The sequence below is a fragment of the Elephas maximus genome, chromosome 8 (genome assembly GCF_024166365.1).
Source record: "Elephas maximus indicus isolate mEleMax1 chromosome 8, mEleMax1 primary haplotype, whole genome shotgun sequence".
NCBI classification, from domain to species: Eukaryota; Metazoa; Chordata; class Mammalia; order Proboscidea; family Elephantidae; genus Elephas; species Elephas maximus.
The window spans coordinates 119,848,032-119,863,250 of record NC_064826.1 but is presented as its reverse complement, the minus strand read 5'-3'; the positions used below and the strand labels follow the sequence as shown (position 1 = coordinate 119,863,250).

The following is a 15,219-nucleotide window of genomic DNA, read 5'->3' as shown; positions in this document are numbered from 1 at the left end:
TGGCTAACATGCTGTCACACCGTGCTGCTGTGCTGACTCCGGCCAAGGACTCTCCAGTAGTGTGAGTATGGGAGCCTCCTGGGATGCTGCCTGGACACCTCGTCCTGGGATATCCTCTAGGTTTGTCTTGGTTGGAGCAGAGTCAGAGAGAGGGGCAGCTGGCAGGTGTCCCTCAGAGGAGCAAGCAGCCCAGTCACCTCACCCTTTGACCCCTGCTCTGCGCTGGGAGGCGTTTGTTTTGGCATGATGAGTCTCACTGGAGGCTCTGTGGTCGCCCGCTACCCCTGCCCCCTCCCCACTGCTCTCGGGGAGGGGCCAGGCTGAAAGACTAATCAACTTTTATTAGTTTGAGTTTTCCTTGAAACAATTCTGGCTTCAGCCAGAATTTCTTCGGTGAAAAAGCACAGAAAGCCCTGATTCCTCACTAAATGGTCTTTCTAATCTCCCGCCCTTCCGGGACCCCGCTTTGCAGAACAAGGGAAACGCCAGCTCTGCTCACGCAGAGGCTGCAGTAACTCGGAGCTGGGCGGTGGCGGTGAGAGGCCCGCCGCACCCCGCCAGCACCCGGTCCCGCACTCTGCCGCACCGAGACCACACCCCGGTCCCAGGCTTGCGCACCCTCCTCGCCGGCCCCACCCCGGGGCTGGAGGGAGTCGGGGCGCTGCGGGGGCGAGCTCGCGCCGGCCTTGCCCCTCCCCTCCTAGCCTAGGCCCGGCTCCCCGGCGCCCCCCGCAGCCGACGCGCAGCGGGCATCGAGCCAGGACCTCGCCGTGCCGCAGCCAGCCGGACCATGGAGGAGCTAGCGCGGCGGCGCCCGCAACTTCTCCCGCTGCTGCTGCTGCTGCTTTGCGGTAAGGAGGACGTCGACCGGCCTGGGGGCGAGGGGGTGCCCCAGCTTTCTGGGGGCGGCGAAGAGGACGATTGCAGGCCCGCACCTTTCCCCGTATCAGCGCCTGGCTGCGCCGGCCGTGCGTCTGAGTGCCCGAGCAATCCCGGCCTCCGCAAAGGGGGGTCCCTTCACCCGGGGCCCGCGAGCCCCAGGCTCTGCGGGAGATCCCTCAACCTGTCTCCTCCCCCCGACAGAGGGTACCCGGGAGAGCTGTCTGCCCCAGGAACCGGGGTGGGAAGGGAAGCACGGGGTCTCGGCAGCTTCTGCTGGGCCCGCGGAGCTGCTCGGGAAAGGGCCTTCTCGTCCTGCCCCCGCTGCCCCAGGTATGCGGAGACCTTACCAGCCCCGCATCCCGAGGAGGGTCTGTCCAGGCAGGTGGTGAGCGCCCTGTTACAGACCTCCCGTACCTGTTGACTTGATGCCCACGCGGAGGGGCTGCGGATGAGAGAAATACAATTGAGTAGTGTCATGAATTGAATTGTGTCTCCCAAAAATGTGTTATCAATTTGGCTGGGCCATGATTCCCGGTATTGCGTGATGGTCCACCATTTTGTCACCTGATGCGGTTTTCCTATGTGTTATAAATCCTATCTATGATGTTAATGAGGGGGGCTGGGTGGCAGCTATGTTGATGAGGCAGGACTGTACCTACAGGATTGGATTGTATCTTGAGCCGGTTTCTTTTGGAGTTTGTCATGGATTGAATTGTGTCCGCCGAAAATGTGTGTATCAATTTGGTTGGGCCATGCTTCCCAGTACTATGTGGTTGTCCTCCATTTTGTGATTGTACTTTTATGTTAAAGAGGATTAGGGTGGGATTTTGAAAACCTTACTAAAGTCACATACCTGATCCAATGTAAAGGGAGTTTCCCTGGGGTGTGGCCTGCACCACATTTTATCTTAGAAGAGATAAAAGGAAAGGGAAGCAAAGGGGGAGTTGGGGACCTCATACCACCATGAAAGCAGTGCCCGGAGCAGAGTGCGTCATTTGGACACCGGGTCCCTGTGCGGAGAAGCTCCTAGTCTGGGGGAAGATTGATGAGAAGCCCAAGAGAGAGAGAAAGCCTTCCCCTGGAGAGGACGCCCTGAATTTGGACTTCTACTTTACTGTGAAGAAATAAATTTCTCTTTGTTAAAGCCATCCACTTGTGGTATTTCTGTTAGAGTCGCACTAGATGACTAAGACAGGTAGGAAGTAGCCCCTTGTCCCTTTTGTTCTCTGCTCCCTGAGGACAGCCTTTTGGTGAGAGTGTGTGTGGGATCTGCAGTAACTGGGGAAGGGGAGGCAGCTTTCTGCCTGGCTAATGCCTCCCTAGCAAGAACATGTGACTCTGGGGAGGAAACAGTACTCACAAAATGGGAATGAATGGAATTAAAACCTCCTTTTGAAAAGTCTTACTGAAGAATTTATCCAAGAAAAAACAAGATGTTTGTGTTTCAGGGAAAGGCAGCCTTTGCTTTAGTCTGAAGGGTGCTTGATGAGGCCTGGGGGAGCTGAGCGAGCTGATGGGAGGGGTCTGATCTGGGAGGGGACCTGGTGCTAGAAGAGCTGGCCAGGGTCGGGGGACTCGGGGTCTGTTCCACCTGGGTGGTGCCTCCTGTGTCCCCTTGATGTGTTCCTTTCCCTTGCTGGCCTCAGTTTCCCTGCCTCTAAAATGAAGGGTTGGGCCTGTTCGCCAAAACCTTAGCTTTGCCGATTTACAATTCTGTGGTGGAGGTGGGAAGGGGTGGATTGACCCATTCCTTCCCCTCACACCCTGGAAGTCTGGGCTGCTGTCAGTTAGAGTTGTCTTGGCATGGAGAAGATGTGATTTTATTTATGTTCCAGGGTGGGAGCCTTAGCAGGGAGTCACTGTGTCTACAGACCGAGGGTTTGCTGGAGAGGGTGTGTGGTGGCTTCCAGAAATCAGGAATACCCCAATTTGGGATTTCAGCAGCATTTAAAGGTGAGGTCCCTGTGATGGAGCTTTTTGTCCACATAAGGGAAAGGATAGCCTTCTGAGTTCCTTCAGCGGAAAGTTGAGGCTTTCCTGACCCACCTCTAGCTTAGGGGTAGATGTGGACAAAAGGCAGAAACTGATGTAGTCTTTTGCATTCATGCTAATCCTGGTTCTGATGTGAGCCCAGTTCGTACAGGCTGCCCTCTCTTCCTGTTTCTCATCTCTTGGATGGTGTGACCTGGCCAGAGTGAGGATCTCAGAAATTGGAGCTCATGAGTAAGACTCTGAGAGCACCCAGACCTGCTCAGGGTCATACACAGTCTTGCCAGTGGTGGACCAGCACCCACATTGGCCCTGGACTTGGGAAGGAAGGTGGAAAGCTGAGTGTCCTAACTCCTAGGGCTGTCAGGCTGGGCTTTTGGCTGTCCGTGCTCCGATATTCTGCAATCTCCAGAGCTGTGTTTTGGGCCCCAGCAAAGTGGGGGGAGGCTTGGCCCTGCCCAGAGTCAGCAGAAGTGGTTTATATGGTTGGAAGAATGGTCTTCTATTGACTGAAGGTTCAGTTTTTTTTTTTTTTATTAACTTTTATTGAGCTTCAAGTGAACGTTTACAAATCAAGCCAAACTGTCACATATAAGTTTATATACACCTTACTCCATACTCCCACTTGCTCTCCCCCTAATGAGTCAGCCCTTCCAGTCTCTTCTTTCGTGACAATTTTGCCAGCTTCCAACCCTCTCTATCCTCCCATCCCCCCTCCAGACAGGAGATGCCAACACAGTCTCAAGTGTCCACCTGATACAAATAGCTCACTCTTCATCAGCATCTCTCTCCTACCCACTGTCCAGTCCCTTTCATGTCTGATGAGTTGTCTTCGGGGATGGTTCCTGTCCTGGGCCAACAGAAGGTTTGGGGACCATGACCGCTGGGATTCCTCTAGCCTCAGTCAGACCATTAAGTATGGTCTTTTTGTGAGAATTTGTGGTCTGCATCCCACTGATCTCCTGCTCCCTCAGGGGTTCTCTGTTGTGCTCCCTGTCAGGGCAGTCATCGGTTGTGGCCAGGCACCAACTAGTTCTTCTGGTCTCAGGATGATGTAGGTCTCTGGTTCATGTGGCCCTTTCTATCTCTTGGGCTCTTACTTATTGTGTGACCTTGGTGTTCTTCATTCTCCTTTGCTCCAGGTGGGTTGAGACCAACTGATGCATCTTAGATGGCCACTTGTTAGCATTTAAGACCCCAGATGCCACATTTCAAAGTGGGATGCAGAATGTTTTCCTAATAGAATTATTTTGCCAATTGACTTAGAAGTCCCCTTAAACCATGGTCCCCAAACCCCCGCCCTTGCTCCGCTGACCTTCGAAGCATTCATTTTATCCCGGAAACTTCTTTGCTTTAGGTCCAGTCCAGTTGAGCCGTGAAGGTTCAGTTTTGATTCATTTCTCCAAAGGGTCCAGCCAGGAAGATGCTGGCCTTTGCCTTTGTCTTAGGCTTGGTTCTCTGGAGAAGCAAAATCAGTGAAGCCTATAAATATATATAGAGAGATTTATAGCAAGGGAATGTCTCATGTGGTTGTAGAGGCTGGAAAGTCCCAAGTCTGGGGATCAGACTGGAGGCTTTTCCTGACTTATTTGCTGCAGGGGCTGGCAAACCCAAGATCAACAGGTCAGATAACAGGCCTCTGGCTCACAGGCTGCAGAGGCTATTGAATCCAGAGATTAGCAGGTGAGACAGTAGGCCACTGGTTCACTGGCTGAGGAGGCTGACAAATCCCAAGATCGGCAGATAAGCTGCTAGCTCAAGTCCCAAGAACCAGAGGTCAGATGAACAGGAGCCAGCTGCAGAATCCAGAGCAAGTAAAAGCCAGTGAGCTTTGCCAGAAAGTCCACTTATATTGGATGTAGGCCACACCTTCAAGGAAACTCCCTTTCAACTGAATGGCTGCTCATAACAGATCTCATCATAGAGATGATTACATTATATCAGATCTCATTTTGGAGGTGATTACATCATTACATAGCTGCCAAACTACATTATAACTGCCAAACCACTGAGAATCATGGTCCAGCCATGTTGATTCACAACCTGAACCATCACGACCTTTAAGCTTCCAGGGGACCTCTGAGAATTCCAAACCTGTTTTATCAGAAAGTCCTTGACACTGTGCATCTCACTGGGAATCATAAAGCCCAGCAAGCCCAAATGACACCTTTGCAGCTTCTTGGTCCTAAAGTCATAGAGCACTTCTCCTTTAGCCTCAGTCTCCGCACGTGTACTGTGATGCCATCCTAGCAACTGTAGTAGGTCATTGTGACCACCAGTGTGATTCATTCCCCTAAGTGAGACCTGGAGTATGGGGGTCAATGTTTCCACTTATGTGGGGGATGAATGGGAATGCTGCCAGTGTGGCCTGGGCTTGTGGGCAGTACTGGTCTGCTGGCGAGCAGTGCCTCAGTGGTGTAGCCTCAGATGGAGTACTCCTGGTATGGGGGTGTAGATGGTGCTACTGTTTTTCTTATCATCAGTAAAGATAATGACACACTTCCTGCTGTGTCACGTTGGATTTGGTTGAGTCACAAAGGCTCCAGTGAACAGGCTAACTGCAGTGATCGGAATATCATGTAGTGGTGCAGTGACTTGAAAGAGGTTGCAAAGAACAGGACCATGGATTTTTAGGCCTACAAGGTGCCTTGGAGGTCATCTGGTCCCACTCTTTGTGTTATAGATAAAGAAAGTGAGGCCCAGCAACAGGAAGTACCCCAGATTGCAGGGGCTGGGACAGAACCAGCTTAGAAACCCTGGTCTCCTGGGGACAGACCAGCCTTCGCCCACTTGCAGTTGCCTCCCGATGCCTTGGTGGTGCTTATATCCATCTCATGAGGACGAGAGCTCATTTATGTCATTTCTAATGACTGGCCAGAGAATGCCCTTCTCCTGGAAATGTATCTGTTCATCATCTTGCAGGGTCTGGAAGTCACTGAGACAAAAGGACTGCATTTTTTTGTTTCCCCAATAGAACCAACCCAGATGACTTTCTACTTGATTTAACTCCTTAGACCTTGACTAATGCAGCCAGTAGCCTGTGTGGCAGTGGCCTGGTTTTCTTGGTGTTGTCAGGAATCCAGGTCTTTCCCCTGGGCCGAGGGATGTCAAGAGCACTGCCAGAAAGCTTGGTTTGTGCACATCCATAGGGGCTGGCGGAGCACAGGAGACCCCTGCAAGGGTGCCGAAAGGATCCTCTCAGGAAATGGCAATGGCCAGGTCCAGGGAGGGGCAAAGGGCTGGACATAGAGAGTGGCCAGGTGGACTTTTAAGATGGGGAGCTGGCAGGGAAATGATGGCAGGGAACAAAAGCTGGCAGGGAAATGATGGCCTTAGGAAACGGGTGCTGATTTTGACAACAGAGCTCAGGCTATCAGCTGCCATGGTCATTGCCTCTGCCTCTCAGGGTTATTAATGCCAGGCCTGCCAGGGGACTGGGCCCCAGGCTGTCTTCCTGCCGGCAGCATTGGCAGTGCAGTGGGGCAGGATAGTGCCCAGGGCACGCTGTGGCTTGGACACCAACTCTGCTTTTGGCCTTGGGAGATTCATTTCTCCATTAAGCCTCAGTCTCCCCATCTTCAAAGTGGAGGAGAGAAGGTGGTTTTGAAGGGCCCTTCCCAGGATAGGTGCTAGCCTGAACATCAGCACGTCCTTGGAAATGCAGGCCAGAAGAGAAGGAATGGAAGGTGGGGATGGGTGAGGAGAAGGAGCACCCTGAGCAAGGAGCTGAGATACAGCCGTGCCAGCCTCAGGGTGAGTAGGGGCTCTGCTAGCACACTGAGGGTGGGAACTGGGATGGGTGTTGGCTGACCCAAGGGAACATCCTACACAGAGGCAGCTCCCAGGTGGGCTGCCTGAGCTTGGATCTTTTTATGATAAAAAAACATAAAATTTTCCATTTTAACAATTTTTAAGTGTACAATTCAGTGACATGAATTACATTCACCATGTTGTACAACCATCACCACTGTCTATTTCCAGAACTTTTTCATCGCCCCCAAACAGATACTCATGCTCCTTGAGCAGTAACTCCCCATCTGCCTCCCCTTCCCCAGTCCCTGGTAACCACTAATAAACTCATTTCTGTGCATTTGCCTGTTCTAGATATTTCATGTAAGTGGGATAATACAATATTTGTCCTTTTGTGTCTGGCTTATTTCACTCAGCGCAACGTGTTCAAGGGTCATCCCTGTGGTGGCATGTATCAGGACTTCGTCTCTCTTTATGACTGAGTTTGAACCATGACCCTCCCATTATGTCTTATTGAGCTGGAAGGTAACCTTCCCTTGCCTTGGTGCTCCTGGCTTTAAGTACCCGTCTCTAACGTTGTTGTGGGACTAGAGAGTTAGACCACATCAGAATGGGGGCACTCAGTGAATATTAGTCAGTACTGAGGGAGGTGGAGATTCGGGGGCTGAAGAAGAAGGAGTATGAGAAAAAGAACTGCCAGATTGGTGTCATTAGTTCTGTTTTCAGATGAGGAACTGAAAGTAGCTTCTATCAGGGATGGAGGCAGAGGCCTGCACATACCCAGGGTTATCTGAGCCCTGATTGGTGCTCTTCGTTTTTCTCCCCCTCCTCACTGATGACTCAGTGGTTAAGAAATCGGCCGCTAACCAAAAAATTGGCAATTTGAATCCACCAGCTGCTACTTGGAAACCCTATGGGGCAGTTCTACTCTGTCCTGTAGGGTTGCTATGACTTGGAATCAACTCAATGGCAACGGGTTTGGATTTTTTAGTTTCACCACGCAGAGTGTGGCCTCAGACCTGCACAACTGATGTCACCTGAAGCTTGTTAGAGATCCAGTCTTGGGCCCCACCCCTGACCTACAGGATTAGAATCTGCATTTTACAAGACCTCCAAGTGGTTTGGTACACATTAAAATTTGAGAAGCATGGTTTCCATCACTTGTTCTGAACGCTGGTTGCACATGGGAGTCACTTGGGGATTTTAACAAATACTAATTTGGGTTTCCGCACACTAGGTGCTCTGGTGTAGTTGGTCTGGGATGTGGCTTGGGTGATTCTAGTAGCTGAGTTGGGGTGCCTTTGTTCTACCCACATGGGTAGAGAGCCGTGGGGACTGGATCCTCAGCCCAAGGAGCTCTGGGTTGGCTTATCTGCTGGGAGAGAGGAGCCAGCTTCAGAGAGGAGTGGCTTGGCTTCTGCATTCAGAAGGCTTCTATTTCAATACTTGTTTCTTTCAAAGGTCTTCATAACCTAGAGCTGTGCTAAAATAGGATTGGGGATACCAGCTTGGAGAACACAGAAGCAGGAACTGCTATAGCCTGGGGAGCCTGGGAGGGGGTCGTGGTGAAGAAAGACAGTCTACTATGTGGAGAGGGGGGTGCTGGGCACTCCTGGTAAAATCATGGCATGTTGGAAGTTCAGCCTGTGGTTGGGGCCAGCGGGGAGTACTGGATGGGGGTGGCTGGGAATAGTAGGTTGGCCCAGGTGGTGACAAGTCTTGAAAAAGATTTCTTAGGCTCACAATTATTAACTGATGAAAGTATCTGGCTCTGGGCTGGGCCAGGCCAGGCCAGGGTTGAACGTCTGGTGGGTGGTGTGGTCAAGCTCCACGTCCCTTACTGCAGAGATGGCGGAGGCTCCCCTCAAGAAGATGCCAGCTTTGGTCTTTGCTTGTGGTTGCCTGGAACTCTGTGATGCCAAGGATTCTGAGGCCATTTTGGGTTCAGTGGGAGTGTGCTGTGGGTTAAAACCCACCTTTCCCTTTCCATAGGCTTTAAAATAAACTCCAGAGGCCTGAGGCAACCTTCACCCGATCTGGCCCTGGGGTCTACCTGTCCAAACCCTACCAACTGTGCGCTTCCCCGCCCCCCGTGCCCTCCTCTACACACACAGTATGTTCCAGCTACACTGGCTTTCTGCCTGTACCCTGGACACGTTGCTCCTGTTGAGGTTTTCTGTATTTCTCCTGCCTTTTTTGTTGACCTGTTCTGTAAGTTGTGGAGAGAGGAATATTGAGATCTCCAACTAGTAAGGTGGATTTGCCATTTTCTTCTTACAGTTCTATGAGTTCTTGCTTCATGTATTTTATGCTCTGTTTTTAGGTGCAAAAATGTTTCTGATTGTTATGTCATCTTTATGAATTGGGCCCTTTATCATTATGAAAAGACCCTCTTTAGCTTTGGTAGTATTCTTCACTCTGAAATCCACCTTGATATTAACATAATAACTCCACTTTTAAAAAATTATTTTTAGTGTGGTAAATATATATTGTCTTAGGCTGGGTTCTCTAGAGAAGCAAACCAGTAAATTGTATAAATATATGTATATATGTATATTTATATAAAGGAAACAGCTGACGTGATTGTAGAGGTTAGAATGTTCCAAGTCTGTGGATCAGGATAGAGGCCTTTCCCAATTCACGGAGCTGCAGAAGCTGGTGAACCCAAGGTCATCAGGTCTGTGAGCAGGCCCCCACTCACAGGCTGTGAAGGTCGAGGAATCCCAAGATTGGCAGACAAGACTGCAAGGTTTCTCCTGATTCATGTAGCTGCAGGAGCTAGCGAACCCAAGATCAGTAGGTAGGGGAGCAGTACTCTTGCCCGTAAGCCATGAAGATCCATAAATCCCAAGATGAACAGGTAAGCTGCTAGCTCAAGTCCCAAGAACCAGAGGTCAGGCAAGAGGCAGCTGCTGGATCCAAAACAAGCCAAAAACCTAGGCAAGGGGAACAGGAAGGAAATAGGTGGCGGAAGGTGGAGAGATGAAGGCTGAGGGGATGGTGAGCCGCCACAGGCCCAACCCCTGCCAATACCACTCAGCAGGTTCCATCACGGGGGTGATTACATATCAGATTTCAACAAGGAAGTGATCACAACATTATACAGCTGCCAAAACACTGAGAATCATGGCCCAGCCAAGGTGACACACAATCTTAACCATTTTATATATATATATAGAAAGAAAACATTTGCCATTACAGTGTTTTTTACATGTACAATTCAGTCACATTAATTATATTCATCATTTTGTGCAACCATCATCACTATTTGTTTTCAAATTTTTCCATCACTCTTAACAGAATCTCAGTGCCCCCTAAGCAATGACTCTCTTTTCCTTCTCCATCTCACCTCTGTTAACCACTAATAAACTGGCTGTATACACTTGGCTATTCTAGATAGTTCATATAAGTGGTATCATGCAATATTTGTCCTTGTGTAACTGACTTCACTCAGCGTGATGTTTTCAAGGCTCATTCATGTTGTAGCGTGAGTCCAGATTTCAGTTCTCTTTATGACAGAGTAATATTCCATTGTATATATGTACATTTTGTTTACCCATTCATCTGTGGATGGGCATTTCAGGTTGTATTCACCTTTTGGCTGTTGTGAATAGTGCTCCAATGAACATGGATACACAAATATTTGCGTTTCTGCTTTTAATTCTTTTGGGTATATACCTAGGAGTCGATACCTGTTGTTTTCCATTTTTTAAAAATTATAGACATCTTAGTGGGTATGAAGTGATATCTCGTGGTTTTGATCTGCATTTCCCTAATGACCCTCACGTGGAAACTCTGGTGGCATAGTGGTTAAGTGCTACAGCTGTTAACCGAAAGTTGGGAGTTTGAATGCACCTGGTGCTCCTTGGAAACTCTGTGGGGGCAGTTCTGCTGTGTCTTGTAGGGTCTCTGTGAGTCGGAATTGACCTGATGGGCATTGGTATTGGTTGGAACAACCCTCTAATGTAGAGGGCCATCAAAAAAGAGGAAGACCCTCAATAAGATGGAATGACACAGTGGTTGCAACAATGGGCTTAAGCATAACAACAATTGTGAGCATGGCGCAGGGCTGGGCAGTGTTTTGTTCTGCTGTGCATAGATTCAGAATTGACTCAACAGCATCTAACAACAACAACAAATGTCTAATGAAAGAGCCTTGGTAGTACAGTGGTTAAGTGCTCGGCTGCTAACTGAAAAGTCAGCAGTTTGAACACGCCAGCAACTTTGAGGCAGAAAGATGTGGAAGCCTACTTCTGTACAGATTACAGCCTTGGAAACCCTATAGAGTAGTTCTACCCTCTCCTATAGGGTTGCTATGAGGGAAAATGACTTGATGGCAACTGGCTTTAATGACTAATGATGGCCAGAATCTTTTCATTGCTTGATGACCATTTGTATTTATTCTTTGGTGAAATGACTCTTCAAGTCCTTTGCCCATTTAAAAAAATGATTTTATTAATTTTGTTGTTGAGAATACACATTGCAAAACATACACCAATTCAACAGTTTCTACATGTACAATTCAGTGACATTGATTATATTCTTTGAGCTGTTCAGTGATTCTCACCCTCCTTTTATTAGTGTTTCCTCCTGCATTAACATAAACTCACTGTCCCCTAAGGTTCCTATCTAATCTTTTGAGTTATTGATGTCAGTTTGATCCCATATAGTTCTTAAAAGAACATAATGCTCAAGGAAGACATTTTTTACTAGCTAAGCTATTGTTTAGTTTTAAGAAGACTTCAGGGGATTTTTTTAAAAAAAGTTCTTATTGTGGTTTAAGTGAAAGTTTACAAATCAAGTCAGTCTCTCATACAAAAATTTATATACACCTTCCTATACATTCCTTATTGCTCTTCCCCTAATGTGACAGCACACTCCTTCTCTCCATTCAACCAGCTTCTGACCCCCTCTGCCTTCTCATCTCCTCTCCAGACAGGAGCTGCCCACATAGTCTCATGTGTCTACTTGATCCAAGAAGCTCACTACTCACCAGTATCATTTTCTATCCTATAGTCCAGTCCAATCCCTGTCTGAAGAGTTGGCCTTGGGAATGGTTCCTGTCTTGGGCTAACAGAAGATCTGGGGTCTGTGACCTCCGGGCTCCTTCTAGTCTCAGTCAGACCATTAAGTCTGGTCTTTTTATGATAATTTGAGGTCTGCATCCACTGCTCTCCTGCTCCATCAGGGGTTCTGTCTTGTGTTCCCTGTCAGGAAAGTCATCAGCTGTACTCAGGGGATATTTTTGGTTTAAGGTTTAAAGATTATCTCAGGGAAATAATTTCAGGGGTTCATTCAGCCTCAATAGCTCCAGAAAGTTGGGAGTTTATAATTCTGTTCTACGTTTCCCCCCTTTTGATCAGAATTCTTCTATAGAATCTTTGTTCAGTAACGGTAGCTGAGCACTGTCCATTTCTGGTCTCATGGTAAAGGAGGCAGTTGTTCATGGAGGCAGTTAGCCACACATTCCATTTCCTCCTCCTATTCCTGATTCTCCTTCTTCTTCTGTACCTCCAGGTGAATAGAGACCAATTGTTGTGCCTTAGATGGCTGCTTGCAAGCTTTTAAGACCCCAGGTGTTATGCAACAAACTAGAAGGTAGAACAGAAGCACTAAGCACATTATTAGGCCAAGTACCTGGGGTGTTCCATGAAACCATGACCCTAAACCTCCGAACCAAGGAACCAAATCCTGTGAGATGTTCGGTCGTACATAAGCAACCTCAGCAGCTAGTCTGTGTCTCTCTCTTTTTTGTTGTTGTAGTCAATATGTCTATCACACAACTTTTGCCAATTCAACTTTTTATAGGTGTACAAGTTATTGACAGCAATTATAATAGGCTGTGCAACCCTACCCTTGATTAATGAGTTTTTTTCTATCACTGTTAACCCCTCTTCTCCCCCTCCCTCTCATCCCTGATAACCACTAGTAAACTTTGGTCTCTACACATTTGCCTTTTCTTATTTTTTTTTGTATAAGTGAGGTCTTACAATATTTGTCCTTTTGTGAGTGGCTTATTTTGCTCAGCATGTCTTCAACCTCCATCCATACTGTAGCATGTATCAAGATTTCATTCTTCTACTGACTGAGTAGTATTCCATTGTATGTATGTATCAGATTTTGTTTATCCATTCATCTATTGATGGGCAATTAGGTTGTTTCTACCTTTTGGCTATTGTGAACAGTGCTGCAGTGAACACTGGTGTACGAGTCTCTTTTTGAGTCTCTGCTTTCAAATCTTTTGGGTATATTCTTAGGAGTAGAATTGCTGGGTCATATGGTAGCTCTGCATTTTATTCTAAAAATTTTATGATTTTAGTTTGCACGTTTAGGTCCTTATTCCATTTTGTATTTGTTTTTTGCATATAGTGTAAGGCATGGACCCGGTTTCATTTTTCTGCATGTGGACATCCAATTTTACCAACATTATTTATTGAAGAGACTCTTCTTTCCCCATCAAATGGAGTTAACTCCCTTTTCAAAAATTAGTTGACCATGGATGTGTGGGTTTATTTCTGGACTCTCAATTCTATTCCACTGATTTATGTGTCTGTTATTCTACCAGTACCAGCTTGTTTTGATTACTGTAGTTGGATAATACGTTTTAAAATTGAGGAGTGTGAGTCCTCCTATTTTGTTCTTCTCGTTCAACCTTGCTTTTGCTATTTGGGGTCTCTTGCCATTCCATATAAACTTGAGGATTGGTTTTTCCATTTTTGTAAAGAAGGCTTTCATGGATTGAATTGTGTCCCCCCAAGATACCTGTCAACTTGGCTAGATCATGATTCTCAGTATTATAGATTGTCTACGATTTTGTCATCTGAAGTGATTGTAAATCCTATCACAATGATGTTAATGAGAGGGATTAGCGGCAGCTATATTGATGAGATCTACAGGATTAGGTAGTGAGATATAAAAGAGAGAAGCAAGCAGAGAGGCACGAGGACCCCAAACTACCAAGAAAGCAGTGCCAGAAGCAGAGTGCATCCTTTGGACTTGAGGTTCCTGTGCTGAGATGCTCCCAGACCAAGGGAAGACTGATGACAAAGAACTTCCTCCAGAGCTGTCAGAGAGAGAAAGCCTTCCGCTGGAGCCGGCTCCCTGAATTCTAACTTGTAGCCTACTGGACTGTGAGAGAATAAATTTCCCTTTTTTAAAGCCATCCACTGTGGTATTTCTGTTATAGCAGCGTTAGATGACCAAGACAAAGGCTGTTGGAATTTTTATTGCGATTACGCTGAATCTATCAATTGCTTGGAGTAGTACTGACATCTTAACAATACTAAGTCTTCCAACCCAAGAACTCCTTTGACCATTTTTTGATTGGATTGTTTGTCTTTTTGTTGTTAAGCTTTAGAAGTTCTTTATATATATTCTGAATGTTAAACTTTAATCAGATATACATCCAAGTAAAATGAAATCCTTGACAACTTCAATATATTTTTATCATGATGTTGCTTATTGGTCCAATTGTGAGGATTTTTCTTTTTTTAATGTGGAGGTGTAATCCATACCAAAGGCTGTTGTCTTTGATTTTCATCAGTAACTGGTACTTCAATTCCTCTTCACTTTCTGCAAGCAAGATTTTGCCATCTGCATAGCAGAGATTTTTTTTTCTTGGATCAACAATTAATGCCCATGGAAGCAGCAGTCAAGAAATCAAATTATATATTGCATTGGGCAAATCTGCTGCAAAAGATTTCTTTAAAAATCTTAAAAAGCAGAAATGTCACTTTGATGACTAAAGTGTGCCTGTCCCAAGCCATAGTGTTTTTAATTGCCTCGTATGCATGCAAAAGTTGGACAATGAAAAAGAAAGATCGAATGGACCCATTTGAATTGTGGTATTGGCAAAGAATATTGAATATACCATGGACTGCCAGAAGGGCAGACAAATCTGTCTTGGAATAAGTACAGCCAGAATGCTCCTTAGAAGCAAGGTTGGTGAGACTTCGTCTTGCTTACTTTGGATATGTTATCAGGAGAGACCTATCCCTGGTGAAGGACATCATGCTTGGTAGAGGGTCACTGAAAAAGAGGAAGACCCTCATCGAGATGGAGTCACACAGTGGCTATGACAGTGGGCTCAAACATATCTACTGTTGTGAAAATGGGGCAGGACCGGGCAATGTTTTGTTCTGTTATACATAGTGTTGCTATGAGTCAGAACCGACTTGATGGCACCTAACAACATCAGTTATACAGTTCCAAAAAATATTCTCCCAATCTGTAGGTTATTTCTTCACTTTGTTGTTCTTCACTTTGTTGATGAAGTCCTTTGATAAACAAAAGTTTCTCATTTTGATAAAATCTCATTTATTTACCTTGTCTTTTATTGCTTGTGCTTTTGGTTCCATATCTAAGAATCCATTGTTAAATATTAAGTCCTGAAACATTACCCCTATGTTTCTTTCTAAGAGTTCTATGGTTTTAGTTCTTACATTTAGGTCCTGAAATCATTTTGGTTGATTTTCATGTATGGTGTGAAGTATGAGTCCAGCTTTATTTATTTTTCATGTGGAAATACAGTTGTCCCAAGAAACCAAACCAAACCCATTGCTGTTGAGTCGATTTCGACTCATAGTGACCCTATAGGAC

The 15,219-nt window shown here is 46.6% G+C and overlaps 1 protein-coding gene across 1 annotated transcript in view; it reads left to right on the top strand.

Annotated features, from left to right (window-relative positions):
- Positions 1-364: 364 nt before the first annotated feature.
- RAMP3 (receptor activity modifying protein 3) overlaps positions 365-15,219 on the top strand; it is a 36,439-nt gene continuing 21,584 nt past the window's right edge. Inside the window, exon 1 of the mRNA XM_049894226.1 lies at positions 365-851. Within this exon, the coding sequence (XP_049750183.1) occupies positions 791-851 (61 nt within the window). The 5' untranslated portion in view covers positions 365-790. The remainder of the gene's footprint in view (positions 852-15,219) is intronic.